General features: G+C 46.3%; 1 protein-coding gene across 4 annotated transcripts in view; it reads left to right on the top strand.

Annotated features, from left to right (window-relative positions):
* ADCY5 (adenylate cyclase 5) overlaps nt 1-5331 on the top strand; it is a 141431-nt gene extending 136100 nt beyond the window's left edge. For 2 of the 4 annotated variants that reach the window (XM_074364778.1, XM_074364777.1), the window contains exons 19-21: nt 301-505; nt 3366-3490; nt 4560-5331. In XM_074364778.1, the coding sequence (XP_074220879.1) occupies nt 301-505; nt 3366-3490; nt 4560-4688 (459 nt within the window). In that variant the 3' untranslated portion in view covers nt 4689-5331. Of the gene's footprint in view, nt 1-300; nt 3491-4559 lie in introns of those variants that run through there. The other 2 variants (XM_074364775.1, XM_074364776.1) reach the window with 1 other exon arrangement.
* Nucleotides 5332-14888: the final 9557 nt, after the last annotated feature.

Raw genomic sequence — 14888 nt, 5'->3', positions numbered from 1 at the left:
AGAGGTCAGCCCCAGCGGGAAGATGGACTAGAGCACGGAGCGCAGGGAGGAGAGGGCTGGTGGAGCTGGGTGGGGGCTCTGGTGTGCGGGTGGGCTTGTAGCCCACAGCCACTAGACAGCAGGTAGGTGCTGGAGCAGGCCTGCCTGCCGGGTAGCACCGGGGCTTTGCACTGAGTTGGCGATGGAGACGGGCCCCACTCTTTGAAATGGGGAGACACAGGGGCCGTGCTACTGCACTTCCCTACGGACTTCAGTGCAGCAGCCTTGGGGGTGACCCAGGTTTGGCCTCCATCTGTCCAGATCATCAGTGAGGATCGGTTCAGGCAGCTAGAAAAGATCAAGACCATTGGCAGCACCTACATGGCCGCCTCAGGCCTCAACGACTCCACCTACGACAAAGTGGGCAAGACCCACATCAAAGCTCTCGCTGACTTCGCCATGAAGCTGATGGACCAAATGAAGTACATCAACGAGCACTCGTTCAACAACTTCCAGATGAAGATTGGTGAGCTGGGCCGGGGAGTGCTGAGGGCTTGGAGGAGCTCCCCACTCACCATCCCCCATCCCATGTCCGTGACCCCGTCCAAACAGAGGCTGACATTATGGGGCGTCCCTGCCCAAGGGGTGGGAGTAGGCACTGATCTCACAGCGGAGTTCTCCCAGGGCCTGGAGCTGCCCCTGCGCGTTGGTGTGCGGGGGACATGCCCAGGACGCTGGCTGAGTTCCTGCCTCTCCCACTCGCTGTGCCTGCTAGGGAGGCTTTGTAGGGGGTGCTGTGTGAAAGGACGCAGGGCCCCTGGTCACTGCCCCACAGGCAGATGGCAGTCCCATGTGTTTCAAGTAGTACTGACTTAATGGCAATGTTTTATTTACAACTATGCCAAATTCATTCAGTAAAAACGAAAAGCCGTATAATGAAATAATTATACATTTTAAATACTAATTGTGTAAACATGGTGCAGGTCATTCCATTTGTGAATTTATGAAAATATTGGACATATATTTGACAAAATTGTTAGCAAACCAAAATAAAGTGAAATGTTTAAAAAAAAACTAAACATGAACATAATCATGTAAAATTGACAAATAATTATATTTCAACTTTTTAAAAAAAGTAGTCTTAAAAACCAAAATGGGTGGGTGGGGTTATTGCTGAGCTGTAAGTGGCTTCTGTGTGCATGCGAGCAAAATCCCCTAGGTGCTGTGAAAACTTTTCTGACACAAACTGGGAAAAGAAATGGTGAGGATGTGCAGCTAAGATGAGTCCAGGTATCTTCCCTGGGTTCCTTCTTTGTCAAAGGCCTTGGCTCTTGGTGGTGGCTTGGAGGAGCTTTGTAGATGCCCTGGCATCCTGGGGGCAGGGCTGCTGCAGAAGAGAGGACGGATTCTGGGCAGAGGCCCTCGTCGGTTTCAAAAAACAGGCAGAGCCATATTCTACTTGTTCAGAAAATCTTAAACCAAAAGACTATATAATTTTTTTCATTCTTTGCATTTTATTTTTTAATTGGAGTACAGTTGATTTACAATATTGTATTAGCTGCAGGGGGAAAGCATAGTGATTCAATAGTTTTATAAATTATACTCCATTTAAAATTATTATAAAATATTGGCTATATTCCCTGTGCTAAACAGTCTTTTTTGTATTTAATTTTGTTGTTTTATTACCTCAGCCTTTTATTCTGACAAGTTTGAACTCTACAGAAGAGCTAAAAGAATAGCACAGTGAAAACCCATGTACATCAACACACTTGCCCATTTTGCTCGCTCCCCCTAATGTATACACAAAACGATCTCTGACTCGTGACTCTGAGCATGTTGCTCAGTAAGATTCAAGGTGTCTCAGCAGCTCATTTTGTCCTTAGCATCAATCTTGCCAAGGATGCCCACGCTTTCAGAGTAAGAGTTACTTTTTCAGCAGAAACTCTGCTTCGTCGAGCATTGCTCTCTCCTCCTCTTGAGGACAATGGAGGTAAAGAATGCTTTCTGAAAGAGCTGGTTTTGTTCTTGTCAGAATTTTAATGCATTATTATCCCCTCAGGGATGTCTTAGGCCACAAATGACTCAGACTTCAAATTTTTTTTAAAAAAGGAACAGTAATTCACCAACAAAGATACTGGTATTTCAGTTCTCAAAATTAGCACATTAAGCCAAAATACTGGATTCCTAAAAATGAATATTGTGATCATGAATGGCCTTGGGAGACCTTTTGTTCTGGCCTGAGTGTTGGGAGCTGGGCTTTCCCTGACGAGCTGGCCGCATTGGCCCTTGGGCACACGCCTGTGGACCGGACCGGGTCTTCATTTTGCATTGGCTGCTGGACAGCCAGGCCAGAGCCAGCTCGGGGGCTGCTTTAACTGATGGGCAGCCTGTGCTTCTGTGTTAACTTCGAGCTTGGTTCCTGTGATGTAGCCATTCTTCTTTTCCTTTCACCCCACCCCTCCCAGCTCCATTGATTTGTATTTTCTTCCTGGTGTGTATTCATTTCCGTGAGCTGCCCCAGCTCCTTCCTTAGACAGGACTGGGGGCTGAGTGGTGGGTAGACAAGTAGCTGGGCAGACAGGTGGGAGCCTTGGCAGATCCCTTCCTTCGGACTCGGGGGAGCGTGGCTTTTGGCCAGTGAGGCTGACAGTCCAGCCTGGGAACAACACATGGGGTAAAAAAAGATACATGTGGCTTGATGGGACCAAAAAGGACAGTCATGGAGGGAAGAGTTTTGAGGACTGGTGAGATTTCTGACTTAGTGAGTGACCCAAGGGGCACTTGTGGGAGCTTCTGCTGTGTCTGTGGTCCTGCCTTTCACACACAAGAAACAGTTAAACAGCGAGGCTTAACAAGGCCCAGCATGAGAGAGATAGTTTATGTAATAGGAGGGAGCACCCTGGGGCTTGGAGATGGGGCAAAAAATGTCTGGAGCATATTGATTGAGGCAGACGTGTCAGGGAAGGACTTCACCTGGAGGGAAGAAGGGAGGACACTTGAAGTGGAGACCAGCACAGCAGAGGCTCAGTGGCAGGGTTGCTTAGTGTTGTCTTGGAAAAGCAATCAGATGAGAGGTCACTGGAAACCTTGAAGAGGGCAGCCTTGGTGGTGGGCTTGCAGGAGCTGAGTGTTGCCTGGGCAGCAAGGACGAGGAACAGTAGCTATGTGAACAGGTTCCTGTGGTCTTGAGTTACCAAGCATGCAGTAGTAGCAGAGCAGTGGCAGCTGTGGGATTAGGCACAGCCTCAGGCCAGGACCACCCTGGGTGTCCTCAGACCAAGAATCAGGGAAAACCTGCCAAGTGTCAAGGAGGAATGGTAGCAAGAGCAGGCAGGGCAAGCACTGATTGGAACCCTGATGAGCATACTGACTTCTGTCCCCTGCAGGGCTTAATATTGGCCCCGTGGTGGCAGGGGTTATTGGGGCCCGCAAGCCTCAGTACGACATCTGGGGCAATACAGTGAACGTGGCCAGCCGCATGGACAGTACTGGTGTGCCCGACCGCATCCAGGTGAGTGCAGGAACGTCCACCACCCACCTCACCCACATGGGGGCCTCTGTGTGATGCTAAGTGGTCTTCTAGCAGCCCCCACAGTTCCCAGTCAGAATTTCTGCAGCCAAATTTGAGGATGATGGGGAAGTTGGCACTGATGTCTTGAAAGCTTGGGGAACACAATTGTGTTTCAGGCCCTCAGTACCTTGGACAGATCTTCTATCCTGTGCAAAGCCCTCTACTGGCCACAGATGGAACTAGGGGCGTTGGGGGTAGCCAGCTGCTGATGCCAGGCTAGAAGTGCTAAGGGACAACCCAGCCACCCAGAGGGGACACAAGATGACCTCAGGGAGCAGGCTCTTGCCACTTGGGGCCCACAGCACTCGGGGCCTAGTCCTGAGAACCAGCCTCCACTAGCTCCAGCAGGTGTGTGGTGGAGGTGCTGACTGTACCCAGAAAGGGCTCTTGGGTCACCTTGTGGTGAGGCATTTGTCCGTACTGCTACTCCTGTCACCCTGCTCAGGCCCTTCACCCTGCAGCAGTGTCGTGTCGTTACGGAAGCCTCCTATGAGTTCTCCTCTTTGCTCCAAAGCTAAAGCAGAGGCAGGCAGTAATCTGGAGTGAATCCCGGCCCAGTCACTTATTATCTGTGTAACTTCAGGCAAGTGGCTTCGATTTTCTGAACCTGAGAGGACAGTTCTTAGAAAGGGGAACCAAGATCAGCAGTGGTTCTCAAACTGTGGTGAAAAGCCAGTTTCCAGAACTGTTTCTAATTGATCAGGAGTGAGGCTGGTAAACCCTTGGGATCGGACTGTGCGGGGTCAGACGGCTGTGCTCTCGCAGCCCCTCCCCTCGGCTTCCGCGTTACTCGCACAGTGGACGGTGACAAGCACTGTGTGGGCCGCAGGCACGTGTGAGGTGCTCGCGCCCCGCCCCGCACGGGGTGGGTGCAGCCGCCCCCCGACAGCAGCCCCGGGGCGGTGCCGCCGCCCTCCCGCGTCGAGGCGGTCAGCTCTGCCCCAACGGCACATTCAGGGAGGGCTCAGGTCACCCATGGCCTGTCCTCTCCCCTCCTTTGCCCCCACAGGTCACCACAGACATGTACCAGGTGCTGGCCGCCAACACGTACCAGCTGGAGTGCCGGGGTGTGGTCAAGGTCAAGGGCAAAGGCGAGATGATGACCTACTTCCTCAACGGAGGGCCCCCGCCCAGTTAGCAGCCGCCGCGGACGCCAGGCCGCCCGGCCTCCGGAGAAACGGCGGAAGCCCCGCTGCAGCCACGAGGCCGCCCTGAGATTTTCCACTTTGACTCCAGAAGCAGCTTCTGCCTTTGCGGCCGGGCGGTTGGGCGGGCGGCCTCCGTCCCAGGCCCCGGCGTGCCAGCGTCCTGCGAGCACCGAGCTGACCAAAGATGCCTCCCCGGTAGAAGACGCCGCCGGACTCGGTGGGAATCTCGAGTTTTCTTATGGGTGCTGCCGCCGCGCGGGCGCAGAAGAGCTGCTGGGGGGCTCGCGGGTGTGCGGCAGCCCGGCTCGGGCAGGGCTGCGGGGAGGCGGCGCGACTCGGGCCCAGGGGGCCCGGGGGGACCCGGGGACCCGGGGTCCGCTTTTCTGTGTGAGCCTTTAAACCTCAGACAGAGGCCGCGCCCCTGCTCCACCGTGGAGGGGGCTTCCGGCGGGAGCGCCGCCTTTGGAGGGACCGCGGCCTTCATCGGCGTCTCCTCCCACACCCGCACACACGGACCGTGTCCCTGCAGGGGGCAGAACTCACTGCGAGGGGGGGGCCAGAGGGCTCGAAGCAAGGAGTGGTGGCTCTGGGAAAAAGAAAATATTTATTAAATAAAACAAAACCCGTTTCTGTGCCCTTCTTTAGACTATGCCAGTTGTGTGCGTGTAAGACCCACAAGCAAATGAGGGCGCCGCTGGGGAGGGAGGGCGGGGGCCCCAACTTGTCTTTTTGTATTTTTTATTTTGTATTATTGAAAACCTTGGAGATCTAACAAATATACCAAATTCTATATTTTGTAAATTCTCTATATTAGAAAACAGCTGTGCACAGCAGGGCGTTTGTGCTCATTTGTACTGTACGTATGTCGATGTATGTACTGGTGTGTGCGCGCGTGTGTGTTTATGCTGTGGAACTGGTCTCATTCAGGACGCCTGTTCCCCTCACTTCAGATTCTCCCAGGTCCTGCCAGAGCAGCAAGCATGTCCTATTGGGGTACCATACATTCAGGTTAGGTAGGAAGATGCATGCACACATTACCCCACCTCTCTGTCTCTCTCTATCTCTGTCTCTCTCTCTCTCTCTCTCACACACACACACACTCACTCATCACTTCCCCTAAGTAAAATGCAGACAGAATGAAAAGAAAACAAAAAACTTCTTTCCCATCTCAGACGAAGCTGGAACCAAGGGAAGAAGCCTCAACCTGCAGGACAGCTCGGCCACTGCCCACCCTTCTGCTCCCTGAGATGTCAGCCATTTGCTGCCTGCAGAGAGGCAGCTCCTGCTACTCTGAGAGCTCAGGGATGGCGCTGGGTGCTCAGCTGGTGTGGGGATTTGAGGAAACCGCGCCTGCCTGGCTTTCTCTGTTGGCTGAGGTGCAGGTGGCTCTCTCTTGAGATGGTCCCTCAGACTTGGGGATGTAATATACAGCCCTCAGGCTCAGGGAAGGGCAGTGGCTTTGCACTCCACCTGCAAACTAGGCAGAGGAAAGGGTAGAGGCCAGCTTCAGAGTCCTTGGGACAAAGCTAGCAGAAATTTCATTTTGTCTTGTTTTTGTTTAGGGGAGGGGGGCAGTTAAATATACCGAGAAACAAATTCTGTTTTTTATACCCTGTGAAGGAGGCATTTGAAAATGATACACTATCATAGAGACATACTCAAACAGAATCCTTGGGTCCTGTACCCAGGTCTTTTCATTGCTTCTCAGGGCAGAATTATCCTCACCTCCAACGTGAGCTTGAAGGAGGTGAGGAGGCACCTATATGCCAGCTGCAAAATGTTACTTTGATGCCCACCTGCACCACCTCTCACTGGACACTAGCACCACCCTCCCCTTTCCACACACTGTCTCCCACCCCAATTTGAGCACAGCTCTGAGAAGCAAAGCTTATGGACCTAGAACGGGCAGCCTTAGTCTGTGCGCTTTTGCTGCTCCATCCTCTGAGTTCTGTATCACCCCTCTCGCATCTGTCGTGAGTGGCCGGCTCTCTCTATGGTGTTGTTCTCAAGCCCCTGAACCCTCCATATGGCCCACCAGTGTTGCTGGGTTTTTGTTTTGCTTCCAACCAGAGTAACGTGTGCTGAGTTCCTCCTGTGTTCCCTTTGTTGGTCATGGCCTCCCCGGCCTTGTGGGGGCCCATCTTCCCCATCCCAGCAGTGACCGGTGACAATGTGCAGTGCTAGCTCTTCATTCCCACCAAGGGGTGTGCACTTTTTTTTATCCCTGCTCTTGCAAAAACGGATACAATTATGATTTCCCATGGAAATTGAAAAGTCTATTTAAATAATTTAACTATTAAACACTTTCACTGGTATCGTGTCCTGGTCTGATTTGCATCTTGGGCCATGGGCCTGGTTCTGGTCCAAAGAACAGTGTACTCAGCACAGAAGGGGCGCTGCAGAGGGAGACTCAGAGGGCGGAGAGCTCCCCTGAGTGGGGACAGCACATTGCTGTGGAGAGAATGTCAGCTGAAGACTATAGTCATTGTGGCAGCAGGCTGGAGAACACTGGTGACCTTGGACCAAGAAGCAGGTGCCAGGGTGCAGGAGGCTGAGGAATGAAGAGATGGAGAGGGGTCAGGGGTGAAGGGGACAAGGAATTGAGGTTGGAACCAGAAAAGATCCAGAGTCAAGGGGAGGATGTTTTAAAACAGGTGAGCCAAACATCCTTCTCTGCTAAGGGAATGAAAGTTGAAAATACAAGAGGGAACACAGATTGTTGAAAGGACCGAAGTAGGTGGGAGGACAGAGATGCAGGCAGGAGGTGAACTGACTTGACCTGGATACTAGTAACAATGGCTACCATCTATTAGGCACTCTGTGTGCCAGACCCTTCAATGAACATTATCTCATTTAATCCTCTTGGCCACCACATTTCACTGAAGAAACAGAGAGGTTGAGTTATTTGCCTAAACCCATACAGCTGGTAATTAGCAGAGATAAGATTAAAGCAGGCCTGTCTGCTAAGCCCATGCAGGTAAGTAACTTCACACGTGCCCAGGGCTCCTCCCCCCAGGGGAAGGGAAAGATGGTAGGAAGGCAGGGGGCTCTTTTCAGCAGTTCCCAGCTACTGCACCATCAAGTGCAGGGTTATATTTGGGATCAGGAAATAAAACCGGAGGGGCTTGGTCAAATTAAATTGAAAACAAGTGAAAATTAAGGAACCAGTGAAAGAGACTTCACTGAGGTTCACTACAACGATGGCCACGTGGAGACACAGATGTGGTTGTCCTGGTCATAGGCAGGTACCAGCCCCAAAGAGAATAGACGTTATTAGGAATTCAAATATGTGTGTGAAGGAAGTAATTGCATAGAGCTAAAGTTTAACTCAGAGAACTTTTCAGGCTGGGGTGAGACCATGGGTAATTAGTCAAATCCATTTCACCTGTAACCTGCCTTCACTAATCAAGGTCTTTTTTGTTTATCAAGGCCGTTTTAATCGTTGCTACAGAAGACTTGCATGTCCTCCAAGCCCCATGTAGCCTAAACTATAAGACATTGGCCCCAGTTGTTCTCCAGAAACTTGAAGTCAGCTGAGTCTAGTTGGAGTTGAGCTGGTTAAGACTCAGAACCACGGACCCTTCAACTGGGCATGTGTGAGTGGCTTTGGTGCACTTTAGAAAGTGCAGAGGACAGTAGTTTAGTTACGCCTGCGCAGAAAAAGGATTTTCACACCTTTTTCCAATCACCTTTCACCACACACCCTAGTCTTCAGACCGCCCTGCTTCTTAATTCGTTATCCTATATAAATACCCTGTGCCCCTGCCTATGGGGAGGTGAATTTGAGCTGTGTCCTCGCGTCTTCTTCCTTGGCTGCCTTGCACATAAGCTTTCTCTTTGCTGCAAACCTCAGCGTCTCAGCATCTCAGCTTGTGCCTCAGGGAGGATAAACCTGGTTTGGTAACAAATTTGGTGAGCTGGCAGAAGTTAAGTCCAGACAGAGATTTCGCCCCTGGTTTGTCGGCCCCTTGGTGGTACTGAGAGCCTGTGGACGAGTTCACGTGGCTGCCTGGTCCGTTTGTTCCACGGATCATCTCTCCGACTTCCCCAGGGAGGCACCTCTGACCTCCAGGACTTGGTTTAATTTTGCAGTGAAGAAATGGTTTCGGGGTTTGGAAGATGTCTTTTGAGTGAGAAACCTTGTTAAACACACCTGTGCAATCCTGACCAGCTCGTGGGTTGGAGGCCCACCGGGTGGGGTTTTGGCAGACAACAGGGAAGGTTATACAGCTGCTTTGTAGTCCGTACCTGGGTTAAAGGCTTGGGGCTCCAGATTTTCTGTTTTGTTTTGTCTGGGTCTTGTTTTTCCGTGTCCATGTTGGGTTGTCTTATTTGTTAAGAATGGACTATTAGGGATTGAGCTTCTTGGTGACTGTGGTGAGAACCGGTAGAAAGATTTTGTGCTGTGACCCCCCCTGGAAGCAAAGACCCTTCAAAATCAGACATGGTAATTCAGTTCCCTCAAGGCTGCATTGTCCAGCACTGGAGAACTTTGTTATGAATCCATGGAAAAGAAAAAGATGGTATTTTTTAACACTGCACGGCCACAATATCCTTTAGACTCCAGAGCAAAATGGCCTGAAAATGGATCCCTAAATTAGAATAAATTTTGCAACTGGATTGATTTTGTAAAGAGGAAGAAAAATGGGATGAAATACCTTACGTATACTCTTTTATGTTATTGTATCAGAGTAAACCTGTGCATAGAAAAAGTAAGATACAGCCCAATAGGAAGGGAAGGCAAAGAAACCTACTTTGCTTGCTCCTCATGAAAAGGAGAACGGCTCGCTGTTAATTCAGCCTAACGCTCTGACTGCTGCTCCTCCTCCCTCCCATGATGAGGCTGTGGCTGCTCCTTCGCTGCCAGTGCCTGAGCCACAGTGTGAGGCTCGCTCCCCCATCCCCGTCTCCAAGGATGGGGAAATAAGAATGGTCTCCCCCTTTCATATCCACCAGGGAGCAACTCAAACTCTGGTAGGACAATCCACCCATTAAGGCAAATCCCCTCGGGAGGTGTAAATGCCAAGACTGGGAGCCAATGGGACTGATGGGTCTACTCTCCATTTTTCAACTTCAGATTTATTTAATTAGAAGAACAATATGGCAACTTAGAGAAATGACTTGCAGAGAATGGAAAGTCTCTTTTCTATTTCTGCAACCCACAACCCCACCAGAGCAGATGTTAAATATTTATGAAGTACCCTCTGCACATAGAAGAAGGCAGAATGGTGCTAGAAAAAGCTGGGGAGCAGGCAGATTGCCTTCATACAGAAGCCCCTGGCACTTCAGTGCAGGCTGTTGCAAGCATAGCTATACAAGCAGTGGGTCCTAATTGGGATGTGAATGTTGGGAGTAGGCCAAAACTTGAACGTTACTGAGACTGCATTCTTGCGGGGAGTTGGGCAAAACAAAAAAAGACTTAAAGTCAGGAGGTAAAACAGAAACTGAATGGGGATCCTTCAGAATTTCTAGAAAGGGTCTTCAGAGCCTGTAGGCAATATGCAGTTATAGAACCTGAGGCCCCAGAGAATTTAAAAGATGGTTAACGACTTATTGGTGAGCGCACCCCCGATATACAGAAGAAACTGCAAAAGGTGGAAAGGGATTTAGGGATGCCTATGTCTAAACTTGCTGAAATTGCCTTCAAAGTTTTTAATGGCAGGGACCAGGTGCAGGAGAAGGGGGAACAATGCAGAGCGAAGCGACAGACCACTGTTGGCAGCCGTCTTAACACAGAGAACAGCTGGACCAAATCAGGGACCCTCACGAGGAACTTAGCAAAAGGTAGGAGCCTCAAGCCTCAAACTTCCACTCCATAATGACACCCACCAGTGTGCATATTACAAACAGGAGGGACACTGGAAAAGACTGTCACATCCTAAACGAGACTCTTGAAGGTAAAGAACAAGTGGCACATCAGATGCCCGTGCTGAGAATAACAGTGACCAAGAATGACAGGGCCTTTAAGTCCCACATCCATCAATGTCTCCCATATGGAACCCTGGGTGACTGTGATGCTGGGAAATCAACTTTGGGACTTTATATTGATATCGGGCCACTTACTCAGTTTTAAATATCCAACTTTCTAAACTTCCCTCAGAATTTTAGTAACTGGAGTGTCCAGAGAAACCTTGAAAAAGCCTTTTTTTTCCAGTCACTAGACTGTCAGATGGGGGAGATGCACCCAAAGCATGGCTCTCCAGACACGACTAAATGCCCCATCCCCCTCCTGGAATGAGATTTACCAAGGTAACTACCTGGATAAATGGACATTAAAGTACCAGAAGGTGAGTCCAGAGGTATGGGTGGATGGGAGGCTGGGGAGAGCAAAGATAACTTTGCCTATACAGGTTAGGCTTCACTCTGGAGCAAAAATTCTAAACTTAACGCAGTACCCATTGAAGGAATAGGGAAGTGTGGAATTTAACCCCTGCTAATGGCCTTCCTTGAATAGAATAGAATACACCTCTGCAGGTCACTTTCTAACACTCAGATTTTTCTGGTCAGAATTCTGGCACGGATGAACACTGGTTTGTGCACAACTTAAGAGAAATTATATTGTAGAAGATACTCATCCAGTGCCTAATCCATACACTCTGCTAACTACTTTGTTAAATTTGAAGGATGCCTTTTTTTGTATACACTTGAGTTATTTTTTTAATTGAAGTATAGTTGGTTTACAATGTTGTGTTAGTTTCAAGTGTAAAGCAAAGTGATTTAGTCACACATGTATATCTATTCTTTTTCATATTCTTTTCCATTACAGGTTATTACAAGATATTGAATATAGTTCCCTATGCTATAGAGTATAAACTTGTTGTTTATCTGTTTTATATATAGTAGTGCATATGTGTTAATCCCAAATTCCTAATTTATCTCTCTCCCCTCTTCCCACTTTGGTAACCATAGTTTGTTTTCTATGTCTGTGAGTCTGTTTCTGATTGGTAAATAAGTTCATTTGTATTACTTTTTTGAGTTTCCACATATAAGTGATATCATATGATAATTGTCTTTTTCTATCTGACTTACTTCACTTAATATGATAATCTCTAGGTCCATGTTGCAGCAAGTGACATTATTTCATTCTTTTTTATGGCTGAGTAATATTTCATTGTATGTATATACCACATCTTCTTTTTTTATCTGTCGATGGACATTTAGGTTGTTTCCATGCCTTGACTATTGTAAATAGTACTGCTATGAATGTTAGGGTGAATGTATCTTTTCAAATTCAGGTACTTCTGGATATAGGCCCAGGAGTGGGAGTGCTGGATCACATGGTAAGTCTATTTTTAGTTTTTTAAAGGACTTCGATACTGTCCTCCATAGTGGCTGCACCAATTTACATACTCACCAACAGTGTAGGAGGGTTCTGTTTTCTCCACACCCTCTCCAGCATTTATTTGTAGATTTTTTAATGATGGCCATTATACTGGTGTGAGGTGACAACCTTTGTAGTTTTGATTTGCATTTCTCTAATAATTAGCAAAATTGAGCATCTTTTCATGTGCTTGTTGGTCATCTGGATGTCTTCTTTGGAGAAATGTCTATTTAGGTCGTCTGCCCAGTATTTGATTGGGTTGTATTTTGATATTAAGTTGTGTGAGCTGTTGTATATTTTGGAAATTAATCCCTTGTCATTCACATAGTTTGCAAATATTTTCTCCCAGTTTTTGTAGGTTGTCTTTTCTTTTTTCTTTTTTTTGGCATTTCATTATTTATTTAAATAACTTACTGAGGTGAAATTCACCTAGAAATTAACCATTTTAAAATGAACAGTTCTGTGGCATTCAGTCATTCACAATGTTGTGCAAACACCACTTCTGTCTAGTTCCAAAACATTTCCATCACCCAAAATAAAACCTCTTACACATTAAGCACTTTCCCTCTATTGGCACCATCCTCCCAGCCCTTGGAAACCACAATATACATTCTCTCTCTCTCTGGATTTATCTATTCTGGATATTTTTTTAATTTACATATATGCATGGTTCATTTTTTCTAAGAACTAGAACTTAAGCTTTTTTAACTTACATAGGTCATAAGATCAACAGAATGTAGTAATTCAATCAAAAAGAATAGTCAAATGTGCTTACACATATTCAAGAAATCAATCATTTAAGTTATAAATAAAAAGTTCATTTGTGTCCTTTTTTTAAGATTCCACATATAAGCAATATCATATGGCATTTTTATTTCTCTTTCTGGCTTACTTCACTTAGAATGACAATCTCTAGGTCCATCCACATTGCTTCAAATGGCATTATTTTATTCTTTTTAATGGCAGAGTAGTATCCATTGTATATATATATACCACCTCTTCTCTATCCAGTCATCTGTTAATGCACATTTGGGTTGTTTCTATATATTGGCTATTAATAAGTAGTGCTGCTATGAACTTTGGGGTGCATGTGTCTTTTTGAATTATATTTTTCTCCAAGTATATGCTCAGGAGTGGGATTGCTGGATCATACGATAAATCTATTTTTAGTTTTTAAAGGAACCTCCATACTGTCCTCCATAGTGACACCAATCTACATACCCACCAACAGTGTAGGAGGGTTCCTTTTTCTCCACACCCTCTCCAGCATTTATTGTGGACCTTTTAATGATGGCCATTCTGACTGGTGTGAGGTGACATCTCATTATAATTTTGATTTGCATTTCTCTAACAATTAGTGATGTTGAGCATCTTTTCATATGCTTGTTGGCTATCTATATGTTTACTTTGGAGAGATGTCTATTTAGGTCTTCTGCCCATTTTTGGATTGGATAGCTTGTTTTTTGATATTAAGGTGTATTAGCTATTTGTATATTTTGGAAATTAGTCCTTTGTTGGTCACATCATTTGCAAATATTTTCTCGCATTCTGTAGGTTTGTCTTTTCGTTTTGTTGATGGTATCCTTAGCTGTGCAAAAGCTTTTAAGTTTAATTAGGTCCCATTTGTTTATTTATGCTTTTATTCCTATTACTCCAGGAGCTGGTTCAAAAAATATATTGCTGTAATTTATGTCCAAGAGTATTCTGCCTATGTTTTCCTCCAGGAGTTTTATAGCATCTGGTCTTACATTTAGGTCTTTAAAAATTTTTTTTTATTTTTTGTGGGTGGGGGGGAGGTAATTAGGTTTGTTTGTTTGTTTGTTTGTTTATAGGAGGTACTGGGGATTGAACCCAGGACCTTGTGCATGCCAAGCTTGTGCTCTACCACTTGAGCTATACCCTCCCCCAACATTTAGGTCTTTAGTCCATTTTGAGTTTATTTTTGTATTGGTGTTAGAGATCTAATTTCAGTCTTTTACAGGTAGTTGTCCAGTTTTCCCAGCACCATTTATTTCTCCATTGTATATTCTTGCCTCCTTTGTTGTAGACTAATTGACCAGGGGTGTGTGGGTTTATTTCTGTACTTTCTATCATGTTTCATTGATCTATGTGCCTGTTTTTGTGCCAGTACTATATTGTTTTGATTACAAAACAACAGTTTTGTAGTATAGTCTGAAGTCAGGAAGCATGATTTCCCCAGATCCGTTCTCCTTTTTCAAGATTGTTTTGGCTATTTGGGGTCTTCTGTGTTTCCATACAAATTTTAACATTTTTTTGTTTCAGCTCTGTGAAAAATGTTACTGGTAATTTGATAGGGATTGCACTAAACTTGTATATTACCTTGGGTAGTATGGCCATTTTAACAATATTGATTCTTGCAATCCAAGAACACAGCATATCTTTCCAAATGTTTATGTTGTCTTCAATTTCTTTCATCAGTGTCTCATAATTTTCAGAGTACAGATCCTTTGCCTCCTTGGATAGGTTTATTCCTAGGTATTTCATTCTTTTTGGTGTGGTGGTAAATGGGATCCTTTCCTTAATTTATTTTTCTGCTATTTTATTGTTAGTGTATAGAAATGCAACTGATTTCTGTATATTAATTTTGTATCCTGCAACTTTACCAAATTCATTGAGCTCCAGTAGTTTTCTGGTTGCTTATTTAGTGTTTTCCATGTATAGTCTCCTGTCATCCATGAACAATGACAGTTTTACTTCTTTTCTGATTTGGATTCCTTTTATTTCTTTTTCTTCTCTGATTGCTATGATTAGGGCTTCCAAAACTATGTTGAATAAAAGCGGCAAGAGTGGGCATCATCTTCTTGTTCCTGATCTTAGAGGAAATGCTTTCAGCTTTTCACCGCTGTGT

Source organism: Camelus bactrianus, chromosome 1 (genome assembly GCF_048773025.1).
Source record: "Camelus bactrianus isolate YW-2024 breed Bactrian camel chromosome 1, ASM4877302v1, whole genome shotgun sequence".
In the NCBI taxonomy this organism is placed as follows: domain Eukaryota; kingdom Metazoa; phylum Chordata; class Mammalia; order Artiodactyla; family Camelidae; genus Camelus; species Camelus bactrianus.
Note: the sequence above shows the minus strand (reverse complement) of the source record. Positions and strands in the feature narration are given on the sequence as shown.